The sequence below is a fragment of the Haliotis rubra genome, unplaced genomic scaffold, assembly GCF_003918875.1.
Source record: "Haliotis rubra isolate DU_JTF1 unplaced genomic scaffold, ASM391887v1 Scf587, whole genome shotgun sequence".
Classification (NCBI taxonomy): Eukaryota; Metazoa; Mollusca; class Gastropoda; order Lepetellida; family Haliotidae; genus Haliotis; species Haliotis rubra.
In genome coordinates this window covers 267,134-295,015 of record NW_025767287.1, presented here as the reverse complement: position 1 = coordinate 295,015, position 27,882 = coordinate 267,134, and the positions used below count along the sequence as shown (strand labels likewise).

General features: G+C 37.7%; 2 protein-coding genes across 2 annotated transcripts; one reads left to right on the top strand and one right to left on the bottom strand.

Annotated features, from left to right (window-relative positions):
- Positions 1–20,893, top strand: LOC124254931 (UDP-glucose 4-epimerase-like). The gene is made up of 10 exons (XM_046688774.1): positions 1–105; positions 6,244–6,376; positions 12,745–12,842; positions 14,290–14,403; positions 14,752–14,928; positions 15,252–15,432; positions 16,150–16,235; positions 16,466–16,543; positions 17,229–17,343; positions 18,702–20,893. Exons 2-10 carry the CDS (start codon positions 6,253–6,255, stop codon positions 18,764–18,766), a joined length of 1,038 nt encoding a protein of 345 aa, XP_046544730.1. The 5' UTR covers positions 1–105; positions 6,244–6,252; the 3' UTR covers positions 18,767–20,893.
- LOC124254934 (cyanocobalamin reductase / alkylcobalamin dealkylase-like) lies at positions 20,892–26,479 on the bottom strand. The gene is made up of 4 exons (XM_046688777.1): positions 26,359–26,479; positions 24,925–25,119; positions 23,623–23,775; positions 20,892–22,553 (listed from the first exon to the last, which is right to left on the bottom strand). The coding sequence occupies exons 1-4, from the start codon at positions 26,446–26,448 to the stop codon at positions 22,248–22,250; spliced, it is 744 nt and encodes a 247-aa protein (XP_046544733.1). The 5' UTR covers positions 26,449–26,479; the 3' UTR covers positions 20,892–22,247.
- Positions 26,480–27,882: the final 1,403 nt, after the last annotated feature.

Sequence of the window (27,882 nt, the reverse complement as noted above, 5' to 3'; positions counted from 1 at the left end):
AAATGACCTCGACCCCTACAGTAGGTCAACCACGCCGGGTACACGTTGACAGGTTCTCAGACTTAGAAGATCACAAACTCGATTGTCCAACAGATTCTGAAACAGGTATGAACAAATTTTGTATCTTAATTTCTTTTGCCACGAACAGTTTTCTCAGTGTCAGATCCTTAATCACATGATGACAGAAAATACAATGTCGTGTTGATCTCTATTGCTGATAGTATTTTCACGAAGTTATGATGGACTGTGTTTACATTACAAACGTATCTGAAGTTGTGCTCGGACGTCCTTCAGTCTCATGTTATTGTCATTTGACAGTGAATGTCTTGTACAGTATCCCAAAATATCTTTGATGTAATTGATTAATTAATATACACCATAGCGTAGTGTCAACTTTGTGTATTTTTTTTCCACCACTGCCACGCTGTAGCACACAATTTAGTTGCTGTCAAGTAAGTACATTCATGACTGATTCAGGACTAATTTGATTTGACCCTTTAAAATTAAAAATGACAAACATTACAAATCAGGTATTCCATGAAAGGTAGAGCTCTTTAACTGTGTCATTCCTTTAAACATTTAGTATCAGCAATATTACAGTTGTATCTACTGCAATATATGTTGATTGCACTGGGCTTGGACGGGTTACCAAAGTACCTTACTTTAATTGGTCAGGTGAATAATTTTCACTACCCAGAGTCTGAATAAACTACCTGGATCCTGGTCATGTGTGATTGATAGTTTGATTGATGTATAAATTCAAAGAACTGAGTAATCAACCAAACTTAGGGCTTATGACAGCTGGATCTCCTGAACAGTATCATGGCTGTGAGCGTAGTTATGCTTCATTGGTTCTGGACCCATAAGCTCCCAGATAGCATTCAGACGTTGGCCCAACGTTGGCAATGGTTTTGCCAACATTTGGCCAACGTCCAAATGCTATCTGGGCTGTGGTCCACCATCTGGGACAATTGCTGTCTGTCGTCCATCTTGCAATTGCCCCACCTGGCTTGTGATCAGCCAGCTTTGTGGTACATTGGACATCTGTCATTAGGTTTGAAAGGGTAGTTGAACTGAGTCTGGATCTCCAATCTGTTTTTACTGTCCCCATCATTGAAACTCCTTTCTCACGCAGCTAGTACCAGAGATATTTGTACCAAGCTAAGTATGTTGCGGTACCTCAAGTAAACTTGGTCTTGTTTTATCACTGTTGACTATAGGTCTATCACAGATTCTGATTTCTCCTCTTTAGAGCTGAGGCCTCCATTAGAAGGTCAAGCAGTTCTGTCAAACAAGACTCCTGCTGATGCCTCTTCTTGTGAGGTGGCAAGAGAAATTATTTATGATTTTATCAGTCTCTTCTCTACCATTAGTGACAAATGCAGCTTTGTCTTCAGGCCAAATACAAGGACCGAAAATGTCTAACTCCCCCATGGCACCACTGTTTCCTTCTAACTTTCCTCATGATTGCATCTTTGGAAGATAACACCCTTTTCTTTCTTCCAAGCTTGATTGTCCTGTATTCATCATCAATTGCCTCCTTACTAAGGAAATCCTGTGCCATCTTCTCAAAGTCAATTTCTGTCAGTTTCACTCAAGCTGCCTTATAAACTCAGGGGAATAAGATCAGTTGATGTGTCATTGTCCTGTAGAACAGTGTGACAACTTGGCACAAGATGCAACGTACAGTAACATCATGTGCATGAACAGAACAATGTCCGGGGATTGATATTGTCCAAGATGTGCCTTGCCTTTCAGCTTGTGTCACCTTTGTTTTGCATGTCTACGTGGCTGCTTTGTGGGCTAGTAGCAGTAGAGTCAGAGTGAATTGCGTTCAGTGCTCTGTTTCTGTATGTTGCCCATCTTATGCCACTGTGACGTATCTATTGTGCCATGGCATGCAAATTAAGCTGTATTTCGAACACTGGATGCAAATGATACAGTAATCTGGGTTTTTTTAGTTTTGATCCATATATGACCAAATGCCACCTTTTTAAGTTTCAGTCACCCTGATTGTAACATTAGTAAGGGAATTAACTGTAAGCACAGCTATAGAAGGCAGCTGGATAAGGTCGGGTAATGCTACCTCAGGTACCCAGTCCAAACTCTCAACCCCAGACGGCACATATATATCTAGTCACAAATTGTAAAATACAAATTCCTGCTTGCAGTGGGCAGTTATGTCAATTCTGGTTCTGAGATTCAACTACCTGAAGGGATCCCAAAGACAAGATGAAACTGTATCAATCACTCAGAATGTGAAAAAATAGGCAAAACCACTACTTTTACAAGATACATACATGATCCATTGTTCTGAGATTAATTACTTCTTCTATAGACAAACTCTGGTTAACCACGGGTATTGTGTAGTTGTGTAACATATTTTGTATAGTAAGTGTAAAATAGCACTCAGCTACCATTTCTTATATTTTGTCTTGAAATAAGAGAAACATTTATGTGTGTCAACTTGTTTCACATTTTGCTAAGTGTTTGCTGTGCAAGCATAATTATGATTATTTCTAATTCTTTGAATTTCACTAAGAAGTCAATACTATTGTAACGGTAGAAACTGGAAATTTGTTGTCCACTATTCAGTGGGAGGACGCTTTTTAACCGGTAGTTCAAAAGAACACTTGTCCTCAACAAGTATGTTGGGAGTTCGTCTGAATGCTGAGGGCAAGTACTGATTTTGAAAATGACAAAATTTGTACCTTATTTTGTTATTGTGGATTTGAAAAGATGTGTTTTGTCTCAAGCTATGAATTGCATGTTGAATAACCATGGTAACCATTAGGGCTGCAGTGTATCCACTATATAATGAATCTGATACATGTCATGAATATAAGGCAATGAAAACAAATATTTCCTGATGAATTCAAGAACAAGTAAATAATTGATGCATTATTCATTAGATATTCACCAAATCCTATGCTGTAATTTTCCATGTGATTTATTTCATATTTTACCTTGAACATTGGTAGTTTTCTCAGTCTATGCACTTTTCAAAACCATGACTTACTTGTATGTTTTTGAAATGTTGTTTAAAACTAAGCACTCCTCAGAAAAGGCTAAAAGGTACTTTCCGTTTGGGTCTAGAAATTGTTCCAGCTCCATATTTGTCTTGTATCCATGTGAGGTCTCGAGCAAGTAATGAGGTTTTGGTGTAATGTATATCATGATGATCCTTATTTAAGGTGCAGACTCTGACTTGAATTGTTTAATGCCAATCACTGTTCATGTCTAAACTGAAGAATATGTGTACCCAACACAATAGAGTTGTACATTTCTTGTCAGTCATGGTAAAAGGTGCTCTAATTTGAGTTGCTTCCTTGTTATAAAATAAGCCTGATTCAGAGGTCCAGATAAACTGAATATAGTGGATATCGAACAGGAACTGATAACATGGAGGTAAAAACACAATGGTTCAAATGTTTTCTGAAGACAAGGCTGATATAGCTGTTAAAATGAAAAAGACTATGAAACACAATGTTCTTCAATGCCAGAAAACTAGATTTGTGTTTTAAGTTTTGGTCACTGACACTAACTGATAAAAATACTCTGAAATTGGGGGTGGGGGAGGAAAGAAATTAAATGACTTTTGACAATTTCAATTTAGCCAATAATGTTTTTTCAATAAGGTTAAATGAAAACGACAAGAGCTTCTATGTCCCCTTCATTAGAAATGAGGAACAATACAGACAAATATCTATTCTTACAAGAAAAGAATCATTTATTCTTTTGAATTGTTCTTCATCCTATCTCTGTATAGTGTAACCTACAGGTTTTCCTTTGCATTCATTAGAAACAGTTTTTATCTGGAAATAGTTTTTTTAACCAACTACATTGGAATTATAAGTCATGTTTTTATAAACCAACAAATAAAAAGTGCCAGATGTTATGACACTTATAAGTATATATAGAATTAATGTCTACAGAACCAATTAATTGACTAACAAGTTGAATTAAGAGTTATTTCACAGCCATTTGAAAACATAAGACAAGAAGAAAATAATTTTGAAAGTCATATGACATGAATCTCATTAACCTTACAAGCCATGAAGTATCTGTTTTAACACAAGCAACAAGTGACTACATTGATCCGTTACCTGGATGGTGTTTGTTTTTCTGGGTCAATCTGTCTCCCAGATCGATGCCAGGTGCGCCACATAGACTTGCAGGTGTGTGTCAATCCCTGAATATGCTGTCTCTGAATGTATCATGACTTTAACAAGATAAATGTCCTGTAGAAAGTGCGTTGTCCAAATGTGGCACTTAGCATTTCTTGTCATGCTATTCAATAGGAAGAAATTGTTTTGGTTAAAGATAACAGTTGTCCCTAGCACATGTGTGGGGATCTGGCCTGGATGTTCAGGACAAGTATTGATTTTGAAAATAACTGAATTTGTGCCTAATTGTTTTGTATTGTGGATGTGAAAAGTGGGGTTTTGTTAGACAAGTGACACTAACTCAAATCTCAAGGTATAACTTGCATGTTGAATAACCAGAGTACACATTAGGTTGCAATGAATCCACTTTATCATGAAAATGATAAATATCATGAATATAGGGTAATGAACACAAATATTTTCTTTTAATGAATTCAATAACAAGTCAGAAATTGATTCATTGTTCATTATATTCAAAACAATAACAAAAGCAGTTATTTGACATCTTTTGACCATGTTGACTGTGTTAATATAAAATAACAATGACCAGTGACGGCATTACTATCAAACTAAATCTGTATGAGTGTTAACTATGATACTACCTGGCCTAGATATGTTCGATATTTATCAAGCTTTCACTAAATGACAGAGGACAAAATAAACTCTCTTTTTTTTAACTAATTGGTTTTAGTGATCACAAATAACAAATTGAGTAAATGAGCGGATATGGTTCAATTGATTGTACACACGAGTGAATAATAACAGCACCCGTAAACATCTTGCTAAAAGGTTTTATTTGGTTTTTATAATCAGCATTTACATAAAAGGATATGTCAAGTATGGAAGTCATTTCAATATACGCCCATGATGTAAAAATGTTTGTTGATCAGTGGTGATACTTAAACCCGAAATACAGGAAACGGCTTAAAAACTTGGTGTCGTCCAAAGTTGCTGCCTTGCAAGGAAATGTTGACATGGTGTGGGGACTTGCATGCTGTTGTTGTTTAACAAACAAGCGAGTATCTGCAATGTTGTACACAAGGTTGCCCCTCTGTGGTCCGTGGTGTTTGTCAGAGACGGAGAGGTTAACTCACTGTCAGCCGCCACTGTGGCATCATGGGCAAGAGTGCATCAGTAGGTTTCTATGTATTTCGTAAGATTCTTGTTGTAGACAAGGAATTATGACATGCTTGACTTTAAACGTATTTGGCAAGATTTTATGTTTCATTCTATGATTAACAATAATCAGATTTTGACTGGGGTGAGTCTGGTTGGCTGGTATGCAGTAAGTGAACTTGTGAGCGACAAAAATGACGTTATTTTACAAACTGACTGTATTTTAATGTATCTGTTCTGAAGCAAGTTTTTTCAAATCTGTCTTCTGTGTTGTAGGTTGAACATTGTCGAAGTACTGCAGACATGTCGTTGTCTGTCGTGTTATTGCCACCTATTTTACATCTTGTGACTCAGTAATGGACAGGGCGGTGGGGTAGCCTAGTGGTTAAAGCGTTGGCTCGTCACGCCGAAGGCCCGGGTTCGATTCCCCACATGGGCACAATGTGTTAAGCCCATTTCTGGTGTCCCCCGCCGTGATATTGCTGGAATATTGCTAAAAGCGGCGTAAAACTAAACTCAGTCAGTCAGTCAGTAATGGACAGTCACAGTACATATGGATGAACATATGAAATTTAAGAAAATCTTATGTTTTGTTTTAAACTTGTATGCACTGACTCAGAGAGGAACAGTCCTTGTTATGTCCCCATAATGTCGAGGAACAGTCCTTGTTGTATCCCCATGATGTCGAGGAACAGTCCTTGTTGTATCCCCATAATGTCGAGGAACAGTCCTTGTTGTATCCCCATAATGTCGAGGAACAGTCCTTGTTGTATCCCCATAATGTCAAGTCCCATGTTTTAGCATTTATAAGTATGACCAGAAGTCGAACCACCAACCATCCACTTTCTGGATATGTGCACTATCTGCAAGGTCATGTAGGTGGCCTGAAGCATTTTCTAATATTGGCAGAAATCAACTGATAAAAGATTTGATAAAAGGAACTATGTTGTTTTATTTTCAGAAGACCAAGATGCCTGAGAAGTGTATCCTAGTCACTGGAGGGGCAGGCTATGTGGGAAGCCATTCTGTCATCGAACTGATTGCAGCAGAATACTCCGTCGTTGTCCTTGACAACCTGGTCAATGCCAGCATGGGTTAGTGCAAGATTACGCTGTAGTCAATGACTGTCTTTAACTGTCCGTCAGTCCATCCAACCTTTAATCCTGTAGCAGTTTATTTGATCTTCTCTCAATGTCATTTCCATATATTGTTTAAACAGCTGTTTTTGTCTTCCTTCTTTGTTATCATGAACAACATATCATGAAATGTTTAAAGGATGAATGTAAACGTCTTCACTTTCAAACAGCTTCCAAAACCTTCTGGTGTATATGATAGGCTTGACGTGCACAAGTCTCTAAGGTAATGATAAATAGTTTAAAAAATGATTTTAAAAAATATAAATAAATTAACAAAATGTTCCTCTAACAGACTGGCGTTACAGACAGACTGTACTGTCCACTTATCTAGACTTGCCTCTTTAAGGGATAGTATAACTATACATTCATGGGCTCAGGATTCAGTACAGCCTTGGAGTAAGGCTAATGATAGGCAAACATCAAAGGCCAAAGTCTGACACATTCTGTCATCTATGGTGTTAATCAAGATTGTCTTCTTCAGTTTCATCAGATACTCAACACTTGTGTTAATTCTATTTCCAGGATTTAAAGGTCACATAAACCCTAGGGGGTACAAATACATAAATCACTAACTGGCATCGTTATAAATGAAACCCGTCATTAAAACTACTCATTTCGACCTTTAATTGACTTAAATCGACCTTTTTGACAACAGTGCACAATTCTCACCCATGAGCGAAATTTCAACCAATCAGGCGGTAGCGACTCTGTGGCGTCATATGAGGAATAGCTTTGAGGGCCTGTGCAGAATTCATCTACATTTTAGGAGTTAAATTATCTTGTTTACAGGCTTGTATAAACCTGAAATCGTGACAATTGTTGTGGAAAATGAAAGCTATATGTTCTCACAATCTACTGTCATTTAATTTTGTCTCCTGCTTTGCCTAGTTTCCGAGTTACAACTTGTTTTCATAGGCGATTCTGTCAAAATCGATTGGTGTCATTAGGCCCTATTTGTATAATGACTGATCCAAATTGATCCCATTTCTGTGTTTTTACCTCGATATTTAATCATGTCATGTAAAAATCTGTTTGTATTCTCAAAACAGTGTAATGGCCCATAAGTTTTCACATGCAATACAGCAATTAATACTCCCTTGTTGTAACCCGTGTTAGGTGGTATAAACCTACACATGTTATTTGTCATCATTCACTTGATGGTCAGTTAATGAATTTATAACAGGTATAATTAGTGGTAACACACTTAGATTACCCGACAAAGGTTCCCATTTGGCATTTCTTGTGTCTGGAGTAAATATTCAACATTATAAACATCGATCAAAGGATTAACCGATAACAGCTGATTGATTAATTACTTTTATCTTACACAGCGGAATTGTCAAAGGTAGTGTTTATGTATGTAGATTTACTAATCTATACTGAATACACTCTGTCGTGTCGGTGTCTGCGTAAAAACAACGTCCTTCTTTCAAAGGATTAACCCGGCAATACATTGATTGATTGCCCATTATTGGCTAACTAAATTACTGTTTTTAAAGAAAGGCGGACATTATGCAATTAGTTGCCAGGTGTGCTATCTTGGGTGACCAATGAGACTATACACCAATACCTGAAAAGATTTATCACTTTTTAGGTATATTAAACTGTTAAAAGACACATCATTTGGAACAGTTTTGTGGATATTGATGGATACATTCCTCGAACAAGGTAATGGCCTGATATTGTTCCTATAACTTTAATCTGTTTTAATTTTAATATTTGCATTTTGTTTTTATTCATTTGTCGTAGCATTCAACAGAATCATTGTTTTAGCCCGTGAAGTGTAATGAGACAGACAACATGCACTAGAATTGTGTGTGCGAATTATGATTCACATTGGCAAACTATAAAATGTCTAGATATTACAGTTCTGTTATAAATTCACTATAAGTATCAGCAGATCGTCTGCTTTTTTATTTAGTTTCAAAATGCATACAAGTATGATAATAAACTAATTAGGATTATAAGACCAAATATAAAGGCGCACATTGACTAGTATCTACATACTGGTGAGTGGACATTAACCATGGGAATGTAGCAAAGAAATTTATCGCGCAGTATTGTGACTTCGACCCCCACCTGGCTTCCGTGGAAGAAATCGTTATGTTATAAGTTGTGTCATGCAAAATCCGTTTGGTTATGATTCCAATACATATTTAACTCTGAGTAGAAAGTAGTCTTGATTTTCTAACTTGATGAAAACAAACTATAATCTCATTAATTCTAACAGATTTTTATTTTTAAAATGAAACCCTGTCGGGAACATCCGCCAGTCTGAGGATAAATGGTATTTAGGTTTTGTTTCCACCCGAGTTACAAAATCAAAACTACTTTCTACTGGTAATAAATATATATTTTATTGATAGCCAATAGGATTTTGCATGACAAAGCGTATATAACATAACAATTTCTCTCGTGGCAGCGAGGTGGGTGTCAATATAATACTACTTACAATATTATTGTTACTTCGACCACAACCTCACTTCGAAAGAAATCGTTATGTTACAAGTTGTGTCATAGAAAATGTTTATGGTCATCAATCATATGCATATTTTACTACAACTAGTAAGTAGTTTTGATTCTCTTAACTTCCGTGAAGCGATCTGAACACAAGTAAGATATCGTTTCAGGCTTCCACAACGCCGCTAAACCGCACTCACAAACATAACCCATTTAGCACGAACTGCGGGGTCCTGTGGAAATCTGTGCATGGGGACACCATCGCCCGACCCTAGGAGAGCAATTGGCGACAAAGCAGCGATTCGGCATGTAAAATTAAGTTGATGTCGAAATCATCAAAATGATGAGCGTGCTACACATTTTCTATACAACTAACTGAAAATCGTTCCTCATATGACGTCACTGCAGTGCTCTGGCGACAGAGTTACGTAACCTGTCTGTGGTTTCGTTGGCGGGCGAGAGGGAAGCAGGCGACTTTTTGGCAACTTTTAATCGCTCGGTATTAAATAACCACAAGTTTTTAAAGAATAAATTTGGTGTTCCGCATAAGACTAACCACAAATCTTTCATATGTAATGGTTAAAAGAGTAACAAAAAACAAAGTTTAGTGGTTCTTTAAAGCTATAGTGTATTTAAGCTGGTGTAATAATGTCACATTTTAAGTGACAGTAAACTAGTCTTACAATGTTACAGAGAATATTAAAGGTGATGTAACAATGTTACAGCTAGTGTTTAAACTAGTTTTACAATGTTACAGCTAGTGTTTAAACTAGTTTTACAATGTAACAGCTAGTGTTTAAACTAGTTTTACAATGTTACAGCTAGTGTTTAAACTAGTTTACAATGTTACAGCTAGTGTTTAAACTAGTTTACAATGTTACAGCTAGTGTTTAAACTAGTTTTACAATGTTACAGCTAGTGTTTAAATTAGTTTTACAATGTTACAGCTAGTGTTTAAACTAGTTTTACAATGTTACAGCTAGTGTTTAAACTAGTTTACAATGTTACAGCTAGTGTTTAAACTAGTTTACAATGTTACAGCTAGTGTTTAAACTAGTTTTACAATGTTACAGCTAGTGTTTAAACTAGTTTTACAATGTTACAGCTAGTGTTTAAACTAGTTTTACAATGTTACAGCTAGTGTTTAAACTAGTTTTACAATGTTACAGCTAGTGTTTAAACTAGTTTTGCAATGTTACAGCTAGTGTTTAAACTAGTTTTACAATGTTACAGAGAGTATATAGTATGACCAGAAATTATTGAAAATTTTAGGAATATGTTTAATTGGATTTCTAGTATAAACAACCTTGACCAGCTATCAAGTGCTTGGTTTTATTCAAGAGAGACAACTCCCTCAATCCTTTTTCATTAGTTTGTGAAGAGTTATCCCCCTTTGTTTACTTGCTAGCAGACGACATTTTCAGTGATCCTCAGTATGGATGATTTAGAGAAGAGGAAGTTGATTTTAGAGTATTATAACAAGGACATAAGATCAGCTAAAGTGATTTCAAGTAGAACAGGCATCCCTTTGTCCACTGTTTATCGTGTTTTGAAAAATATTGCAAATGGATATGGCATTGAGCACCAGGGAGGCGCAGGTAGGCCCAGAAAATTGACTGTCGGTGACAGGAGGCGGCTTGGTATTTTTGTTTCTAAAAACAAACGAAGGAGTTTAGAAAAAACTTAAGGCCGGATATGATTGAAAGAGGAACTGTGGCTGTCTGTAAGGAGAGAATTAGAACTGAGCTGCATGCAATGGGTTGGCAGAAAAGTCGAGGAATTCCATCACTGATCATGAAACCTGAACAAAAGGAGCGAAGGTTAAACTGGTTCTTCCAGCATAGAAATTTTAACTGGGACAATGTGATTTTCCCAGATGAAAGTTCTGTGTGGCTGTTATTCTTGACCAAACAAACTGAAAAACCTTTGTATCAGCACCCAAAGTACAGTCTGAAATTTAACATGTGGGGTGGCATATCTATGTTAGGGGCAAAGTCCCTCTGTGTATTTGAAGGTAATATGAACAGTAAGCGGTACACAGATATTCTCGAGGGACAATTACTTCCATCTGCTCACATGTTCTATGAAATTTATGGATTTTCCAGCAGGACAATGACCCAAGACATTGTTCAAAGCATTCACAGGCCTGGTTTCGGACCCAAAATATGACATTATTAGATTGGCCAAGCTATAGTCCTGACCTAAATCCAATAGAAAATGTTTTCTGAAGCCTGCATTGCTGCCCATGGTGACTTGACAAAATACTAACTGTTCACCTGTCCTTTGAATCTGGAGTTATGTTCTGCTAATATTCATATTTAATACGTGAGTAATGAGTGAAAAAAACCCAATTACAATCTTTAAATTCTCAATAATTTCTGGTTGTACTGTATAAACTAGTGTTGCAATGTTACAGAGAGTATGTAAGAGGGATATAACATAGTTACAGAGCGTATATATAAACTAGTGTTATAATGTTACAGAGAGTATGTAAGCTGATATAACAAAGTTACAGAGCGTAAATATAAACTAGTGTTGCTATTTTACAGAGTATGTAAGCTGATATAACATAGTTACAGAGCGTATATATAAACTAGTGTTATAATGTTACAGAGAGTATTAAGAGGGATATAACATAGTTACAGAGCGTATATATAAACTAGTGTTATAATGTTACAGAGAGTATGTAAGCTGATATAACATAGTTACAGAACGTATATATATACTAGTCTCATAATGTTACAGAGAGTATGTAAGCTGATATAACATAGTTACAGAGTGTATATATAAACTAGTGTTATAATGTTACAGAGAGTATTAAGAGGGATATAACATAGTTACAGAGCGTATATATAAACTAGTGTTATAATGTTACAGAGTGTATGTAAGCTGATATAACATATTTACAGATCGTATATATAAACTAGTGTTATAATGTTACAGAGAGTATTAAGAGGGATATAACATAGTTACAGAGCGTATATATAAACTAGTGTTATAATGTTACAGAGAGTATGTAAGCTGATATAACATAATTACAGAGCGTATATATAAACTAGTGTTGCAATTTACAGAGAGTATGTAAGCTGATATAACCCAGCTACAGAGTGTATATATAAACTAGTGTTATAATGTTACAGAGAGTATGTAAGCTGATATAACATAGTTACAAAGCGTATATATAAACTAGTGTTATAATGTTACAGAGAGTATGTAAGCTGATATAACATAGTTACAGAGCGTATATATAAACTAGTGTTATAATGTTACAGAGAGTATGTAAGAGGGATATAACATAGTTACAGAGCATATATATAAACTAGTGTTATAATGTTACAGATAGTATGTAAGCTGATATAACATAGTTACAGAGCGTATATATAAACTAGTGTTATAATGTTACAGAGAGTATGTAAGCTGATATAACATAGTTACAGAGCGTATATATAAACTAGTTTTATAATGTTACAGAGAGTATGTAAGCTGATATAACAGTTACAGAGCGTATATATAAACTAGTGTTATAATGTTGCAGAGAGTATGTAAGCGGATATAACATAGTTACAGAGTGTATATATAAACTAGTGTTATAATGTTACAGAGAGTTTGTAAGAGGGATATAACATAGTTACAGAGCGTATATATAAACTAGTGTTACAATGTTACAGAGAGTATGTAAGCTGATATAACATAGTTACAGAGCGTACATATAAACTAGTGTTATAATGTTCCAGAGAGTATGTAAGCTGATATAACATAGTTACAGAGCGTATATATAAACTAGTGTTATAATGTTACAGAGAGTATGTAAGCTAGTATAACATAGTTACAGAGCGTACATATAAACTAGTGTTGCAATGTTACAGAGAGTATCCGCCGCGTGGAGGAGATTGTCGGGAAGAAGATCCAGACATACAATGTTGACCTGCTGGACAAGAAGGCAGTGGAAGAGGTGTTCGGCAAGGTTAGTTGAGGTCACATTACATTCAATCTTCATTCAACTTGAAAGGAATCCACTCTCAATTGTCCTCTGATTTTTATGGATGTGTGAGAAGTCCTGTTTCTATGGATATGTGTAACTCTAACTGGGTGGCTACAGTTCAACTCCGTAATGGATCAGCTGTTTCCCTGTCGTTCAGAGTTGATATTGGGAATAAGGCTGCACTTTAATGGGAGGGTGTTACTTACACTACAGACAGTTTGGAGTAGAAAGACACCAGTCAAATTGCATAATTGTATTTGCAAAAGAAAAGAAGGATACTCTTCATGTTTTTGGAAAATCCAAAATACCACTGATGTGTGTGACAAGAAGAGTGATGAAGACATACCTTCACTGATGGAAGTGTTTATCTTGTCCCTGCTGAACTCACAGAGACTCACGTCATTTCAGCAAAAAGCCACAATTTCACATGTACACTAACTTCATGCTATTTTGAACAACAAATTTAATTTTGCCTCTCTTTTGACAAGGATTTGATCAAACGTACCTGAAAAATCACGAAATTTAGTGTTTAATATGAGCCTTGCCGAAAGCTGTCAGTTGTGTGATATGTTCATGTAGTTTTCAGAGTGTAACAGAGCTGGGTTTAAGCTAGGGCAGAACATGTGGCAGTGTGCTGTCCTGGGATGCATTATTGAAATTCTTCTCTTCAGCATCAACTTCCCGAGCTCCAACAAACATGTTTAGCTGATAATATCTGTCAAGCACAAAAGTAACATTCTTTTAGCCTGTTAAGTATATTTGTTCATTGTTTGAATTCATGACCTTGGTCCCTTTGAAATCTTTGTTCACTGCTGTGTGATAGTACGAAAATATGGTGTACCTGACTAAAAGCTGCAAGTTTTTGATCTGACAAAATGTACATGTATATGTTTTATATGATAACTAAACAAAGCAAAAACTGTGATCTTGATTTACCAATCCTGTCTTGTGTCGAGGTAGGGTTCTGTCTGCTGGCACTAATGGTAATTCTTTATTCTGCAATGCCAAATATAGGAATGCAGATTTTATGTATAAGAACCCCCATATCCCATCCCCCCCCCAAATGATTTTCTACTCTTCTTGTTTTAAGTTAAACAAGGAATTCAATATTTTCAGAATAAATTCTATTTAGGCGGAGGGGATATGTCTTAAGGCTTATGGAAGCAATTCTTTTGTATTTTGTTGAAGTTTTGAACTGGTCCCTTGCATGATCTCAGGTACTCTTTATAGTCTTGTTGCCTTAAATCCCTAAAATAAGGATCCCAAGTTGCAATGTTACTGTCATGGACAATATGTTGAAATGTTTCTGTATGCTTGGGAGAATTCTAGGTTGTTGAGCATGTCATCATTATGTATTTTGCATATTTAATAACTATGTTTCTTCATAATTTCCTGTATTAGCAGCTAATGTACATATGTCTGCTTGCAGCACAAGTTCAGTGCAGTGATCCACTTCGCAGGTCTGAAGGCTGTTGGGGAGTCATGTGACCTTCCGCTCTTGTACTACAAGACAAATGTTGGCGGAACTGTCAACCTTTTAGAGGTCAGAGATGTGTTTTGCTGATGTACTTGTTCAACCAGTCTAATGTAATCTCTAAGCCAGTTGTAAAGGCATTAACCAAGAATCAGAAACTCACTCACTCATGCAGTGGCTAGCCAATGGTTTTACCGTGGGCACCCTGTGTCTGTTCAAGAGTGTTTCACAAGCTTAGTGTAGTACATCTTCAACTACTACCAATAGTCAACATACATATTGTATACATTAGGCAAACTTCAAAAAAAAAATTCAGGAAGATGAGTTTTCATCCTGAATTGGAAGGGAAATAGAAAGCTCCCTTGGAAGGTTTGTTGAACACCTGTGAAGTGACTGCCATGTTTATCTTCCTGACAGGTGATGAAGGAGAATGGGGTCAACAACCTAGTGTTCTCCAGCTCTGCAACAGTGTATGGAACACCACAGTATCTGCCTCTGGACGAGAAACACCCAATCGGGGGATGTACCAATCCTTATGGCAAAACAAAATATTTCATCGAAGAAATTTTAAGAGATCTCTCGAATGCAGAAAAGGTTGGTGCAGTTTAACAGTAGTTTTGTTGGGCTGATGAATAATATACATGTGTAAATTAGCTTGGTGTCAATTACTTCTAACACAATAATCATCATGTAAACAGAGTCATAGTTTATTTGTTGCTGATACGCAAATATAAACTGTATTTAAACATAAAAAATGGTTTGACATGAAAAATGGTTAGTGTTAATCCCTATTGTTTTCACTGTATCTAAAGAGGGTTTTGTTCTCTATGCATGTAAAATATTGAAGTCAGATCTTCTTCACCCCTCTGCTGGTTTGAGAAATATGACTGATTTTACGTTGCTGTTTGTGTGTGCAGCAGTGGAATATTGTTATCCTGAGATACTTCAACCCAGTTGGTGCTCACAAGTCGGGGAAGATCGGGGAGGACCCTCAAGGTCCGCCAAACAACCTGATGCCGTTTGTAGCCCAGGTGGCAGTAGGGCGAAGGTCTGAACTGAAGGTGTACGGCAGCGACTACGACACTCCCGATGGGACAGGTTAGTGAAGTGTGGGGTCTGTAGTTATCAGCATCAGCATTTGTACCTTTCTTGTAAGTGGACGGATGATAATACTTTCAAGATATAGTGTTAAGCAGTTGAAGATTTTTACTGTAATTTGAGTGGATTGTCTCCCCTTGACCACAATGGATACAGCATTAAAATAGCTTTTCACTTTGTTAATTACTTCACAAAACATGCTTCTTCATATTTTTAATGTAAATTCTGTGAAACAAAAATATGTTTCTCTATATTATTCTTCCCTTGAATTAATTCACTCTTTTTCCTTCGAAACATTTGTAAACTGTTGTCCCAACACAGAAGTATGGGACATTGCTGTAGTGTTGGCACAAACTCATATTGACTTGTTTGCCAGTAGAGGGAGAGTAAACATGCTTAATGAGGTTTCTGCAGTGTTTTCAATGAAAGAAAAGGTATAAATTTACACACAACAAAATCAAAGTACATTCCATTTTTGGGGGGCTGCAAAATATATTTCAAATGTAATTGGCTACACTGACTATGTATGAATCCATGTTAAACATAATTTGCAAACCATATCTGTTTATGGCCAATTACTACACTGTCAGTATGAGTAACCCTGCCTGGTTGTAATACAGGAAGGAAGCTTGTGTGGAGCATATTACCTAGATTGTCTCCCCTGACTGCATGCTAGGATCAAGTCAAACACTTAACACATGGTATTGTTGGTTTTAGGTGTTCGGGATTACATTCACGTAGTTGACCTTGCCCAAGGTCATGTGGCAGCGATTAAAAAAGTCGAAGAGGGCTGTGGAAGCAAGGTGAGTTACTTATCATAGCTGAAATATCTAAGACTTCATATCAGTCGTCACGGAAGTCACTCAACATGTCCTCAGTCACTGATTGATTAAACCAGATTATCAGGTATACAAACTGGGTCTGTGACAAAGTGTACTTTTCCATCAGACATAGCATGTTGAGGTAGTCCTAAAGCAACTGTGCCTCGCTGCCAATAGTGATGTTAATGACCTCTATTTGTCTTCCATTGAAGACCTACAACCTGGGAACTGGACATGGCTACTCCGTACTGGACATGGTCAAAGCATTTGAGAAGGCATCAGGAAAGTCGGTGGGTAGTCAGGGTAGAATCTTGTCTACAATGTATTACACTTCCCTTACAATACACAACAATCTTGTACAATCACTCGACCTCGCTGCACAATACTCTACGCTGCCATACACATCACACACACACACACACACACACACTCTCTCTCACTAACTAACCTATACCTCTCAATACAATATACAGTCAAATCTCGATGAGTCGAATCGCTGGGGATCAAGTAATAAATTTGACTTATCAATGTATTCAAGACATAGGTATGTCTATGAGGGTAAAAAATAAAGATGATCGAACACGGGAACAATTCCTTTATTCAGCACATCATGTCAAACTATAGCACACCAATACATTAGTTGACATAGATAATGAAAACAAATAGTATATAAATATGAACACATTTCAATACTAGCACAATGAAATACAAAATAAATGTACCTCTTACAATCCATCTCATGTGTGTATTTATGAGATGAATTCGTGTAACCGGAAATCAAATGATGACAACTATGACAGGGAATGGTCGGGACCGACAGGTACTTCGAGTTATGCAGAATATTCGAGACGCCGTCATTCGACTCATCAGGATTTGACTGTACTCTATACAATCTACAACACACCACCCTCCCTTAAGCAACACACCAGACTTCCAGGTACGAGCATCTTGATTAACTGTTCCCTTTCACTGCAGATTCCATACAGTAAAGTTGAGCGCCGTCTTGGAGACATCGCCTCATGTTATGCTGATGCTGCTCTTGCAAAGACAGAACTGCCGTGGACAGCACAAAAAAACCTGGATGAGATGTGTAAGTCCTTAGTGGATGTATACAGACAGACCATGTGTCTATTATGTTATGTAGATGTCTTGGTCACTGTTCCCCTCATTTAAAATATATCTCATACTCCTGTTCCCTCCCTCCATCAAGATCTGCCGATAAAGCCAGAGTGATGGTTGACCAGACGGTGAAAGCTACTGATGCCAAAAGACATTATTCAGATTAAATATTTGACCTCCTCCGTCACTGAATCAGAAATTTGAGTCTTAGTACAAGAAAATCCAAATGCTCATTTCAGGTGAAGATCCCTTGTTGTTTTAGAAAGTGCCTGTATTGTTCGAAGACATTCGATATATTTGTGTTGAGTATTTACAAGGTCATGCTTGCAAGAAAGTTTGCCTCCAATGTGGGTTATTCTGGTCTTTACAGATAGTTCCCCTGACTGTTCCTCTCAAAAACAAGGCAGGTTCCTTTGTACTGGAAGCTGTCAACATGAATAGCCATGAACTGTACTTTGTGGCACGATAGTGATTCCATAAATAAATGATTAGATGTTGGTTGTCATGGTGCTAGGATCATATCCCATGGGAATTCTGAGGAATTGTTGTATATATGGTGGTGGTAAATCTGTTAATCTGGTATATTTGATCATAGTAACTCTGTTAATACATGATGGTTGTCATGGTAAAAGGACCTTATCCCATGGGAAACCCTGGGAACTGTTGTTTATGAGATGATAGTAACTCTGTTAGTACATGATGGTTGTCAAGGTAAAATGACCTTATACCATTGGGAAATCCTAGGAACTGTTGTTTATGAGATGATAGTAACTCTGTTAATACATGATGGTTGTCATGGTAAAATGACCTTATACCATTGGGAATTCCTAGGAACTGTTGTTTATGAGATGATAGTAACTCTCTTAATACATGATGATTGTCAAGGTAAAATGACCTTATACCATTGGGAAATCCTGGGAACTGTTATTTATGAGATGATAGTAAATATGTTAATACATGATGGTTGTCATGGTACCATGACCTTATCCCATTGGAAATCCTAGGAACTGATGTTTATGAGATGATAGTAAATCTGGTAATACATGATGGTTGTCATGGTAAAAGGACCTTATCCATTTGGGAAATCCTAGGAACTGTTGTTTATGAGATGATAGTAAATCTGTTAATACATGATGGTTGTCATGGTACCATGACCTTATCCATTTGGGAAATCCTAGGAACTGTTGTTTATGAGATGATAGTAAATCTGGTAATACATGATGGTTGTCATGGTAAAAGGGCCTTATCCCAAGGGAAATCCTGGGACCCGTTGTTTATGAGATGATATTAAATCTGTTAATACATGATGGTTGCGATGATTTTTTGCAGGTGAGGATCTGTGGAGATGGCAGTCTACCAATCCGAATGGCTTCCGATCAGCTGATGGCAAATAATGGCAACTAATGCTAAGCATTAAATAAATTACAAACAGTAGTTATAACAATCATTGCCCGGTCTGCTTCACAACACCACATTCATCAGTGATCTCTTTCAGGCAGCCATGAAGAGGGACAGTTACATGGAATAAACATTTATTTTTGTAGATCATAGACAATACATACAGACTTGTTGGGAACATAATGGAATGGTGAGCTTTGTGGGGAAGGCTCCACTGTAAAGTTCATGTTGAACTTTGAAGACTTCACTGTATCAAGTGTGAAAGTTTAGTCTCAAGTGCTGTGAAAGATGGCTCCATGTGTCATGGGCTCCACTTTGTCAGATGTAATTGTTGACTAATGTGAGTCTATCTGATGGCTCCAAATGTCATGTAGAACGGTGCTGTATGACATGGATTGTCTTGTAGCACTTCTGTGTCTGATGTGACGCTTGCTTTTAATCTTGATATAGCTGTTACATATTACCGGTTGTGTCTTTGGTATGATCTTGTTTCCATGGAAACACATACTGCAAATTTGTACCTTAACTAGCTGGTCTTGTGTGCCAAGTGTTTATGACATCGTGTATGTTTTTGAGTAAGGGTCCACAAATTAACCTTGTCTTACCTTGACCGCTGACCTTGAAAAGAATGTGACAATTTTTGTCAATATTAACAATATTTAATTTTAATCACATATCCAAGAACCAGAGGATCATTAAAAGCAGTGAGACCCCGACCTTGGGCAGGGCCATACACCAAACTATATACATTTGTGAAATGTTACCTATCATTTTACAAGAAATTTCTGGAATTGACTGTAGTCTTCATGAGGCCTACATGGCTGCTATCATGATTATTTATGTGTGTTGAAACATTTTTTTTCTACGAGTTATTATATCATGTGTGTATAGACATCTGTACTGACTTATATTACATGGAGTTAGATTTGTAAAACAAAAGTAGTATCGGCAGAAATTGGTTCAACTTGATATTTAATTTTCTTCCCTGTCACAATTCAGTTACGGGGTAGGACAAGGTCCAACAAAAAGGCAGTCATACCTTTCACACATCCCGTCTTCTTGTTGAAATGTCCAGTAAATGTACTGGGAGTAGTACTGTCCTCCCTGGGTTGGGCCACTTTTGTCCATGTAACCAGGGTGGCATTGAAAACCAGACTATACTGACATGACACCAGAAGATTAGATTAAAACCAAGACACATCCATTTCAGCAGAGATATTTATTCAAACAGAACTTTATACCTTAGAACGGCTGGGGGTGATTACAAACAGTATTTTTAATAAGTTTCTTTCTGGAACTTGTGGAAATGTTCTGCACAGTTTTTGGCAAGGTTAAAATGTATACACATGTACTTTTTTCACTCTCTGCCCCATTTCTTCTTCGGGCATTTCTTTTTCTGTCTTTAGATTAATGCCCAGGATCTTTTCTTCACACCAAATACACTATAGAACCATTCTTGTCAGTTTACCCCCCTTTATTCCGTTTAAGGCCACTTGCAGAAACTGACCAACATTTCAGATTTACTAGCGGATTTTAGATGGATAATGGTGATGTTTTGATTTCAAGACCTTTACCGATTTCTTTCTCACAAATGTTTTGTCATTTATTTTGTGTGTGTGTGTGTGATTACTTTTGTTAAAAAATGTTGTTAACTGTTAAGACATTTGTGAGATTATGTTCAAATGTGCAGGAATAATTTCTGTAAAATTATCACAAATTAGAAACTTATTGTTATTTATTCTTATATACATGTATATGCTTGGTGGTTATTATACTTTGAAGTGGGTGGTAAATAATAGTATTGTATATTTGGTTGGTGGTTATTTGCGGAGTGATATCAGTGTAGCTCTCAGTGTAGACTTTCTGATCTCACTAGTGTATTGTTTCATTTTCTCTTCACCCTGTATATTTCACTGGTGTTAATGTTCGCACTGTTCAAGGGACACAGATTGTGCATTATAGCTTGTGGTGCCATAAGCGTGTGGTTACTGTTAAGGTTATCTCCCCTTATCAGTACATCTTGATCTGAACAAACTTACAAATATGTGCAAGAGATGTTGGAGTTCTAATCTTAAATATAGTAAGGCTATGTGTAACAAAAATAAAGATCATGTTTACCGGTATCTTTCATTTGTCTTTATTTACTCAACAAGTAACTAAACCAGCAGTGCACCAGGGATGTACAAGGAATATCTTATGGCAAGAGAAGACTGCACAGAGAGTTCACAGTCAGCATTCTGAACACTTGAAAACAAATGAAAATACACCTCAGAGCTGAAAAAAGAAATAATAATCTGAGACCGATCTCACCTCCATCCACACATCATTATGACATTCAACAATAAAGTCCACTTCTTCAGATCATTAGTACTTGCCTGTATGTACCGAAAAAAAAAATATAAATAAACGTTTGAAAAGCCAAAGACAAAAAGTTCAACAGCTGCCTGATAAGCATTAATGGTTTGACAAAGTAATATTACAGTTACACTACGAACATCACTATGGAACTGTCCGGCCGTGTTCAGTTCAGCACTGATATGTATACAAAGTTTACTTAGAAAATAGCGAACGGTTTAGTAGCCATGCTATCTCTCTAAACATGATGGATGGAGCCATTTCTATAACCACAGCAACATAATTTGTTTGGGGGATAACAACTGGGCCACACATAGACTGTGAATTGGGTACTGTGTAAAACCATAAAATAAATGCTTCAAGTATATTCCAAAGTTTTCAATGTGGAGAACTAGCTCTATAACAACAAAATAATAACAAGGATTACATATAAAATTCAACAGAAGATTTCATATCCATTTAGCAGCAAATAAGAATGTTATCATTACTCATAAAGTAGGTCACTTTTGGAGATTTGGATCAAGCAGGAAGCAAAAGGAAGAAATGAGAGGGAGCAGATTCCCAAATGGACATCCTCTTCTTGTGGCTGTGAGAGTAAGACCGTTTCAGTCAGGCAAGTTGTCTGTGGTGTAGTCCTGTTTACCATCAAGATGGAGGACACAAACACTACTCTGAAACTTGCGTTGTTGTTAATGGTGGTGTCCATAATTCTCCAACTTTATCCCTGCAGCCTGTGAATAACCCAGTCATGTGGTAAATGACCAATGTCCGACACGGTTTGGGAACAGTGACATACTATCAACCAAGTCAACAAGCTTGACCGTCTGGTCCAACATAATCCATGGCAGTTCTAACTGAAATCCTAATGTCCACGTGGAGTTCATTGTGATAATGAAACTGTGATAACAAAAAGATAAGGCGACTAAATGACCCGATCTGTTGCAACATGACCGCTAACAACTGCTGATATGTTCAAGAAGTAGACACTGGAAAATTCTGCATTGAATAAAAGTGTAGACAGAAAACAACGTGCAATCATACACGTCTTTCTTCTCAAAACTATAGACATTTATCACATAGTGCATACAATTCTCACAATAAACATTACTCTTGACTGACAATCTAGTGGACTTTATCCTCTTCAACAATTTTCTTGATGAGCTCTTTCCGGTCTTTAGGTGGGGTTATGAAGTATAACATCTGCTCCTCCGAGTACTTTAGTGAAACTGGCACAATGTCCCTGAATGACCAATCTTGCCAGTTGTGGTTGTACCTGTGGAGGAGTTCTTGGCGTAATGATGACGTTGACACAACGTCCGGGGGCTCCTTCTGGGCAAGGTTTGAATAAAGCACATTTCTGAATATTATGACTCCTCGTAATGCAAACCAGCCTCCATATTTCGGATGTACACTGACACCATATATTTTCTGCAACAGAAACCACATGACATCACCATTAACACGTTCAATCATTCAGTCTTATAATACATGATGATGTAAATATACAACAAAGGCAATACACATCTCAAAACTGACATACACAAGGTAACACATAGAAAAAGTGTGAGTAGAGTGGCCAACTTATCGGTCATATCCCATTAGTCCTACTCCCACTAGTCATACAGCAAATGGGGGATTAATTAAAACAACAACAGGCATATACCCTTTGCGCAAAATGGACTAGCTCGCTAATTCGAGAGCTTGAGGTTAGTTTAATCTCTAACACTGAGAATGCCACAGTCTTTGGTAATGACATCATACAAACGAATGTTATTAAAATGAATTACATTAATGTTATATGAATATAATAGACCAAAACTGTTTGTTGATTATCAAAACATTTAAAACAATGTGAAACTCTAATCTCGTAAAAACACATAAGTTCTCTGTATAGACTTTGGCTTATCGTCAATCAACCTTTATTCCGTACATTTATATTCGCCCGAGTAGTAACTTTTATATTTTCTCAAATATTATTGATTTTTTTCTTTGTAATGTTGCATGGAATATAAACATTGATAAATTCTGAAGTATTAATATGTTTGTACTCCTTAGTTATGATATAAATCTAATAACGTTTGGATATCTATAAAAATGATTTGGTATTCTTATTTGGTACCCACCCAGCTTACCTTGTCCCCCTCCCAAGGGTTCCCTGTGACGTTAGACACTAGGTACAAGTACAGATCCCCACCCACCCAGCTTACCTTGTCCCTAAAAGGGTTCCTGTGACATCGGACACTAGGTAGAAGTACAGGTCCCCACCCACCCAGCTTACCTTGTCCCCACCCAAGGGTTCCCTGTGACGTCAGACACTAGGAATTAGTACACATCCCCACCACCCAGCTTACCTTGTCCCCACCCAGGGTTCCCTGTGACATCGGACACTAGGTACAAGTACCGTCCCCACCCACCCAGCTTACCCTGTCCCCACCCAAGGGTTCCCTGTGACATCGGACACTAGGTACAAGTACACGTCCCCACCCACCCAGCTTACCTTGTCCCCACAAGGGTTCCCTGTGACGTCAGATGCCTGGTAGTAGTATGCTGCCCCAGCAACATGGCCAGCAGTCTGTACCAGGACTTTTGGCCGGCGGTTCGGGTGCAGCTCAAAGTCATGAATTGTTTCAGCCTCACCCTCAGGAAATGCCTTGAAACATTGCAGTCAGACATTTTCACAAACAATTAAATTGGAAGGTTTCAAAGTAAAAATATCAACATTCTTTTCTATATATTGCAAAGGACTCCATTCTGAATGAATTTTTATAAGAAATAGAACTATAGTGAAACCTGCCAACACCGGCACCTGTCTAATCCAGTACACTGTCAAAATCGGCATAAAATTTTGGTCCCAACATTTTCGATTGATATTATGATCAATAAAACATTGTCTAGTCCGGCACCTGTCTTTCTACTTTCCGGTCCCAACAAGCAATTTCAACTGTAATTAACACTGTCTAAACTAGCATGGGTATGAGCAGTCCAATCGGGGTCCTTTAATCTAATATACACTCCTCTGGGCACGCTACACTGAGAGATTGACGTGTGGAAATGGCAGCCATGTTGGAAAATGATAGTCCCTGTCTAATCCGGCACTCTGTCTAAAAAGGCATTTTATTTCGGTCCTGTGGGATGCCGGTTTAGACAGGTTACAAATGGGAAGTATGTGAGCATGTATTAGTGTCCCCAAGTCTAGGATCAGTTACCAAAGTTCCAGCTCAAGATGCCTTGAAGGTTCACAGAATAAACACATGCAATGATACTAGAAAAGCAGTGCTACTGCACAGTAGTTCACCTGTACTAAGAAGGGGTTATCCCAAATATAACACGTTATTTTTAAATACTTCCTGAAACATTTGTTCCTACACCTGCATTTACAGAGAACATATGAGCATGGTCAAACATGGATAAAATTTAGAATCTCACAAACACAAAAGAAGATTGAGTTTCACTCCTGACAACACATCCCAAATTTCATGACATTTTGTACAGACATAGCCAAGTAGCAGCCATAAACGGCAGTTATAAAATATGGATACTATAGCAGTCCAACTGAGTGAGTGAGTGAGTTTAGATTTACGCTGCTTTTAGCAATATTCCAGCAATATCACGGCAGGGGACACCAGATATACGCTTCACATATTGCTACCATGTGGGGAATCGAGCCCGGGTCTTCGGCATGACGAGCGAACGCTTTACCCACTAGGTTAACCCAAAATAAAGTCCTTTGTTAATTTTGTTACAGTTAGTTAGTTCAGTATAATATTGGAGCTGGTTCATATTGACTGCCAGGAGGTACCTGTTTAATCAGGCTGAACTGATGCATCATACATTCGTCTATGGGATCTCGGACACCTGTGCATGCCTGGCGGCGAATGAAAGGTTTGAAGGCTTTATCAAACATCTCTGGTGTACTGATGACGATGAACGCCAAGGTGTCCTCTGGGTAGGGCAGGGCAAACACCTGCTGAACTTGTTCATTGTACCAGCCAATCTGAAAATGTATTTTACCATTGTCAGTTTGGCACCACAGGCCGCAGTACTACGTTCATGCATCAGCTGATCATGAGGTGAGACAGATGTCACTCCAATACACTATGCTTATGAGTAATTAACCAGTTATTGATCTTCGAGTCCACTGCAAGCATTTGTGTCCTCTTTATGATAATTATGTACCACAATTTTATGTCCACAAAAACATGTAAAATTTGCTCTTACTGTTGTATACCAAGCTCACTGGGGCTCCTAATGCTCCTACATGCTCCTACACTGGGGCTCCTAATGCTCCTACATGCTCCTACACTGGGGCTCCTAATGCTCCTACACTGGGGCCCCTAATGCTCCTACACTGGGGCTCCTAATGCTCATACACTGGGGCCCCTAATGCTCCTACACTGGGGCTCCTAATGCTCCTACACTGGGGCTCCTAATGCTCCTACACTGGGGCCCCTAATGCTCCTACATGCTCCTACACTAGGGATCCTAATGCTCCTACACTGGGGCTCCTAATGCTCCTACACTGGGGCTTCTAATGCTCCAATATGTTCCTACACTGGGGCTCCTAATGCTCCTACATGCTCCTACACTGGGGCTCCTAATGCTCCTACATGCTCCTACACTGGGGCTTCCAATGCACACATCAGTAGCCAGATATGGTGTGATATGTCACTGTTACAAGACTACATGAAAGGCAATAGGACTGTAACACTGGGTGACCACATCACTGTTACAAGACTACATGAAAGACAATAGGACTGTAACACTAGGTGGCCACATCACTGTTACATGACTACATGAAAGACAATAGGACTGTAACACTAGGTGACCACATCACTGCCGTGCACTGCATTCCGTGACGTACAATAATACCGGTGTGTTTACTACTGGTTGATGTGAATTACTGACCAGCAGCTGTCGATAGCATTAGCAGAGCAGTGCGAGGTCGTACATTGATGATTGAAACTGTTGTTGACAAAAACACCCTGTTAGTTCAAGAACTCATCTATCCGAGGAAGTCAGTTACGGAACTTGCAAATGAATTATAACCAACCACACGGTCTTAATCACATTACCTGTCTGCGACAGAAAATACTAAATACACCAGATACGTTGTCTGTCACTCTGTCGGTCTGTGATCAAACCAACTCAAAGACAAAATTTAACTTGTCTTATTTGATATGCCTCTTTGTTGTGAAAGCGGTATGCTGTTTTGTCTGTGGTCTATTAAACTTACCTTAAAAGGGTAAACTTCGAATCCCACCTTAGACAAAATACTGGTCACTGTAGAGGTTACATGAGAAGGGCACATTTGGTTTTCCGTCATGTTGACAAACACATGTCAAGGGCAAGTAACTCTAATATTTCACATGTTTCTGCATATTATCTTCCCCTTTTGAGCACTGCGCGGGATATTTAAAATAGTGAGTGCGTTTAGTTTTACGTCGCACTCCAGCTATATGGCGACGGTCTGTAAATAATCGAGTCCGGACCAGACATCCCAGTGACCAACAGCATGGGCATCGATTTGTGTCAGACAAGTCAGCGTGCCTGACCACTCGATCCTGCTTTCGATAAGCATGGGTTACTGAACTTCTGAAGATCAATTCCAACCCGGATCTTCACGGGTCGATATTTAAAACAAGCTACGTAAGGAAATATGTTGGACAGATTGTCGTAATATAATATTGTATTTTAGTAAAAGGGCTGTATATGTAGATTAGGTATGTGGATGAATGTATAAATATATAGATAAGTATACTGTATTTCTAAGTCAAGTAAACTAATAGAATGGAATAAGTAGACAATCATGTTACTAATACATAAATAGATAGCTGAAATGCTTAATATATCAGCGGTCGATATGCGCAGATTTAAATCAACATTGTAGACGTAATACACACAGCATTGTTACAGGGTATGACACTCGCAAAACTTTCAGCCAGACCACAGGGCTGGATTATAGATGTAAAACTTACCAGCCCTCACCAAAACTTACCTGCTCACAAAAAAACCATACTGATTCACTTAGTATAATTAAATTAAAACTTGTAAAATATTGGGAAAAAAATAATACAAACTTCATATACAATGTACATGTCTAAATTTTAACCCGACTGTCCGGCAAGTGAATTTGAGATTTTGTTGACGTAATACAGAGAGCATTGTTACCGTAAAAGTGACTGTATTGTTGACGTAATACAGACTGCATTGTTACCGTAAAAGTGACTGTATTGTTGACGTAATACAGACAGCATTGTTACCGTAAAAGTGACTGTATTGTTGACGGAATACAGACTGCATTGTTACCGTAAAAGTGACTGTACTGTTGACGTAATACAGAGAGCATTGTAACCGTAAAAGGGACTGTATTGTTGACGTAATACAGACAGCATTGTTACCGTAAAAGGGACTGTATTGTTGACGTAATACAGAGAGCATTGTTACCGTAAAAGGGACTGTATTGTTGACGTAATACAGACAGAATTGTTACCGTAAAAGGGACTGTATTGTTGACGTAATACAGAGAGCATTGTTACCGTATAAAAGTGACTTTATTGTTGACGTAATACAGACAGCATTGTTACCGTAAAACTGTTCGTATTGTTAACGTAATACAGACAGCATTGTTACCGTAAAAGGGACTGTATTGTTGACGTAATACAGAGAGCATTGTTACCGTAAAAGGGACTGTATTGTTGACGTAATACAGACAGCATTGTTACCGTAAAGTAACTGTATTGTTGACGTAATACAGACA

Bases quoted from the DNA above. Each gene is read 5' to 3' on its own strand.
- LOC124254934 (XM_046688777.1), bottom strand. From the start codon at position 26,448: ATGACGGAAAACCAAATGTGCCCTTCTCATGTAACCTCTACAGTGACC. The intron at 25,120-26,358 runs GTAAGTTTAATA...ATACATTTTCAG, and splicing joins TCGAAGTTTACCCTTTTAAG to ATTGGCTGGTACAATGAACA. The intron at 23,776-24,924 runs GTACCTCCTGGC...CAATGTTTCAAG, and splicing joins AGTTCAGCCTGATTAAACAG to GCATTTCCTGAGGGTGAGGC.
- LOC124254931 (XM_046688774.1), top strand. From the start codon at position 6,253: ATGCCTGAGAAGTGTATCCTAGTCACTGGAGGGGCAGGCTATGTGGGA. The intron at 12,843-14,289 runs GTTAGTTGAGGT...GTCTGCTTGCAG, and splicing joins TGGAAGAGGTGTTCGGCAAG to CACAAGTTCAGTGCAGTGAT. The intron at 14,929-15,251 runs GTTGGTGCAGTT...TTGTGTGTGCAG, and splicing joins ATCTCTCGAATGCAGAAAAG to CAGTGGAATATTGTTATCCT.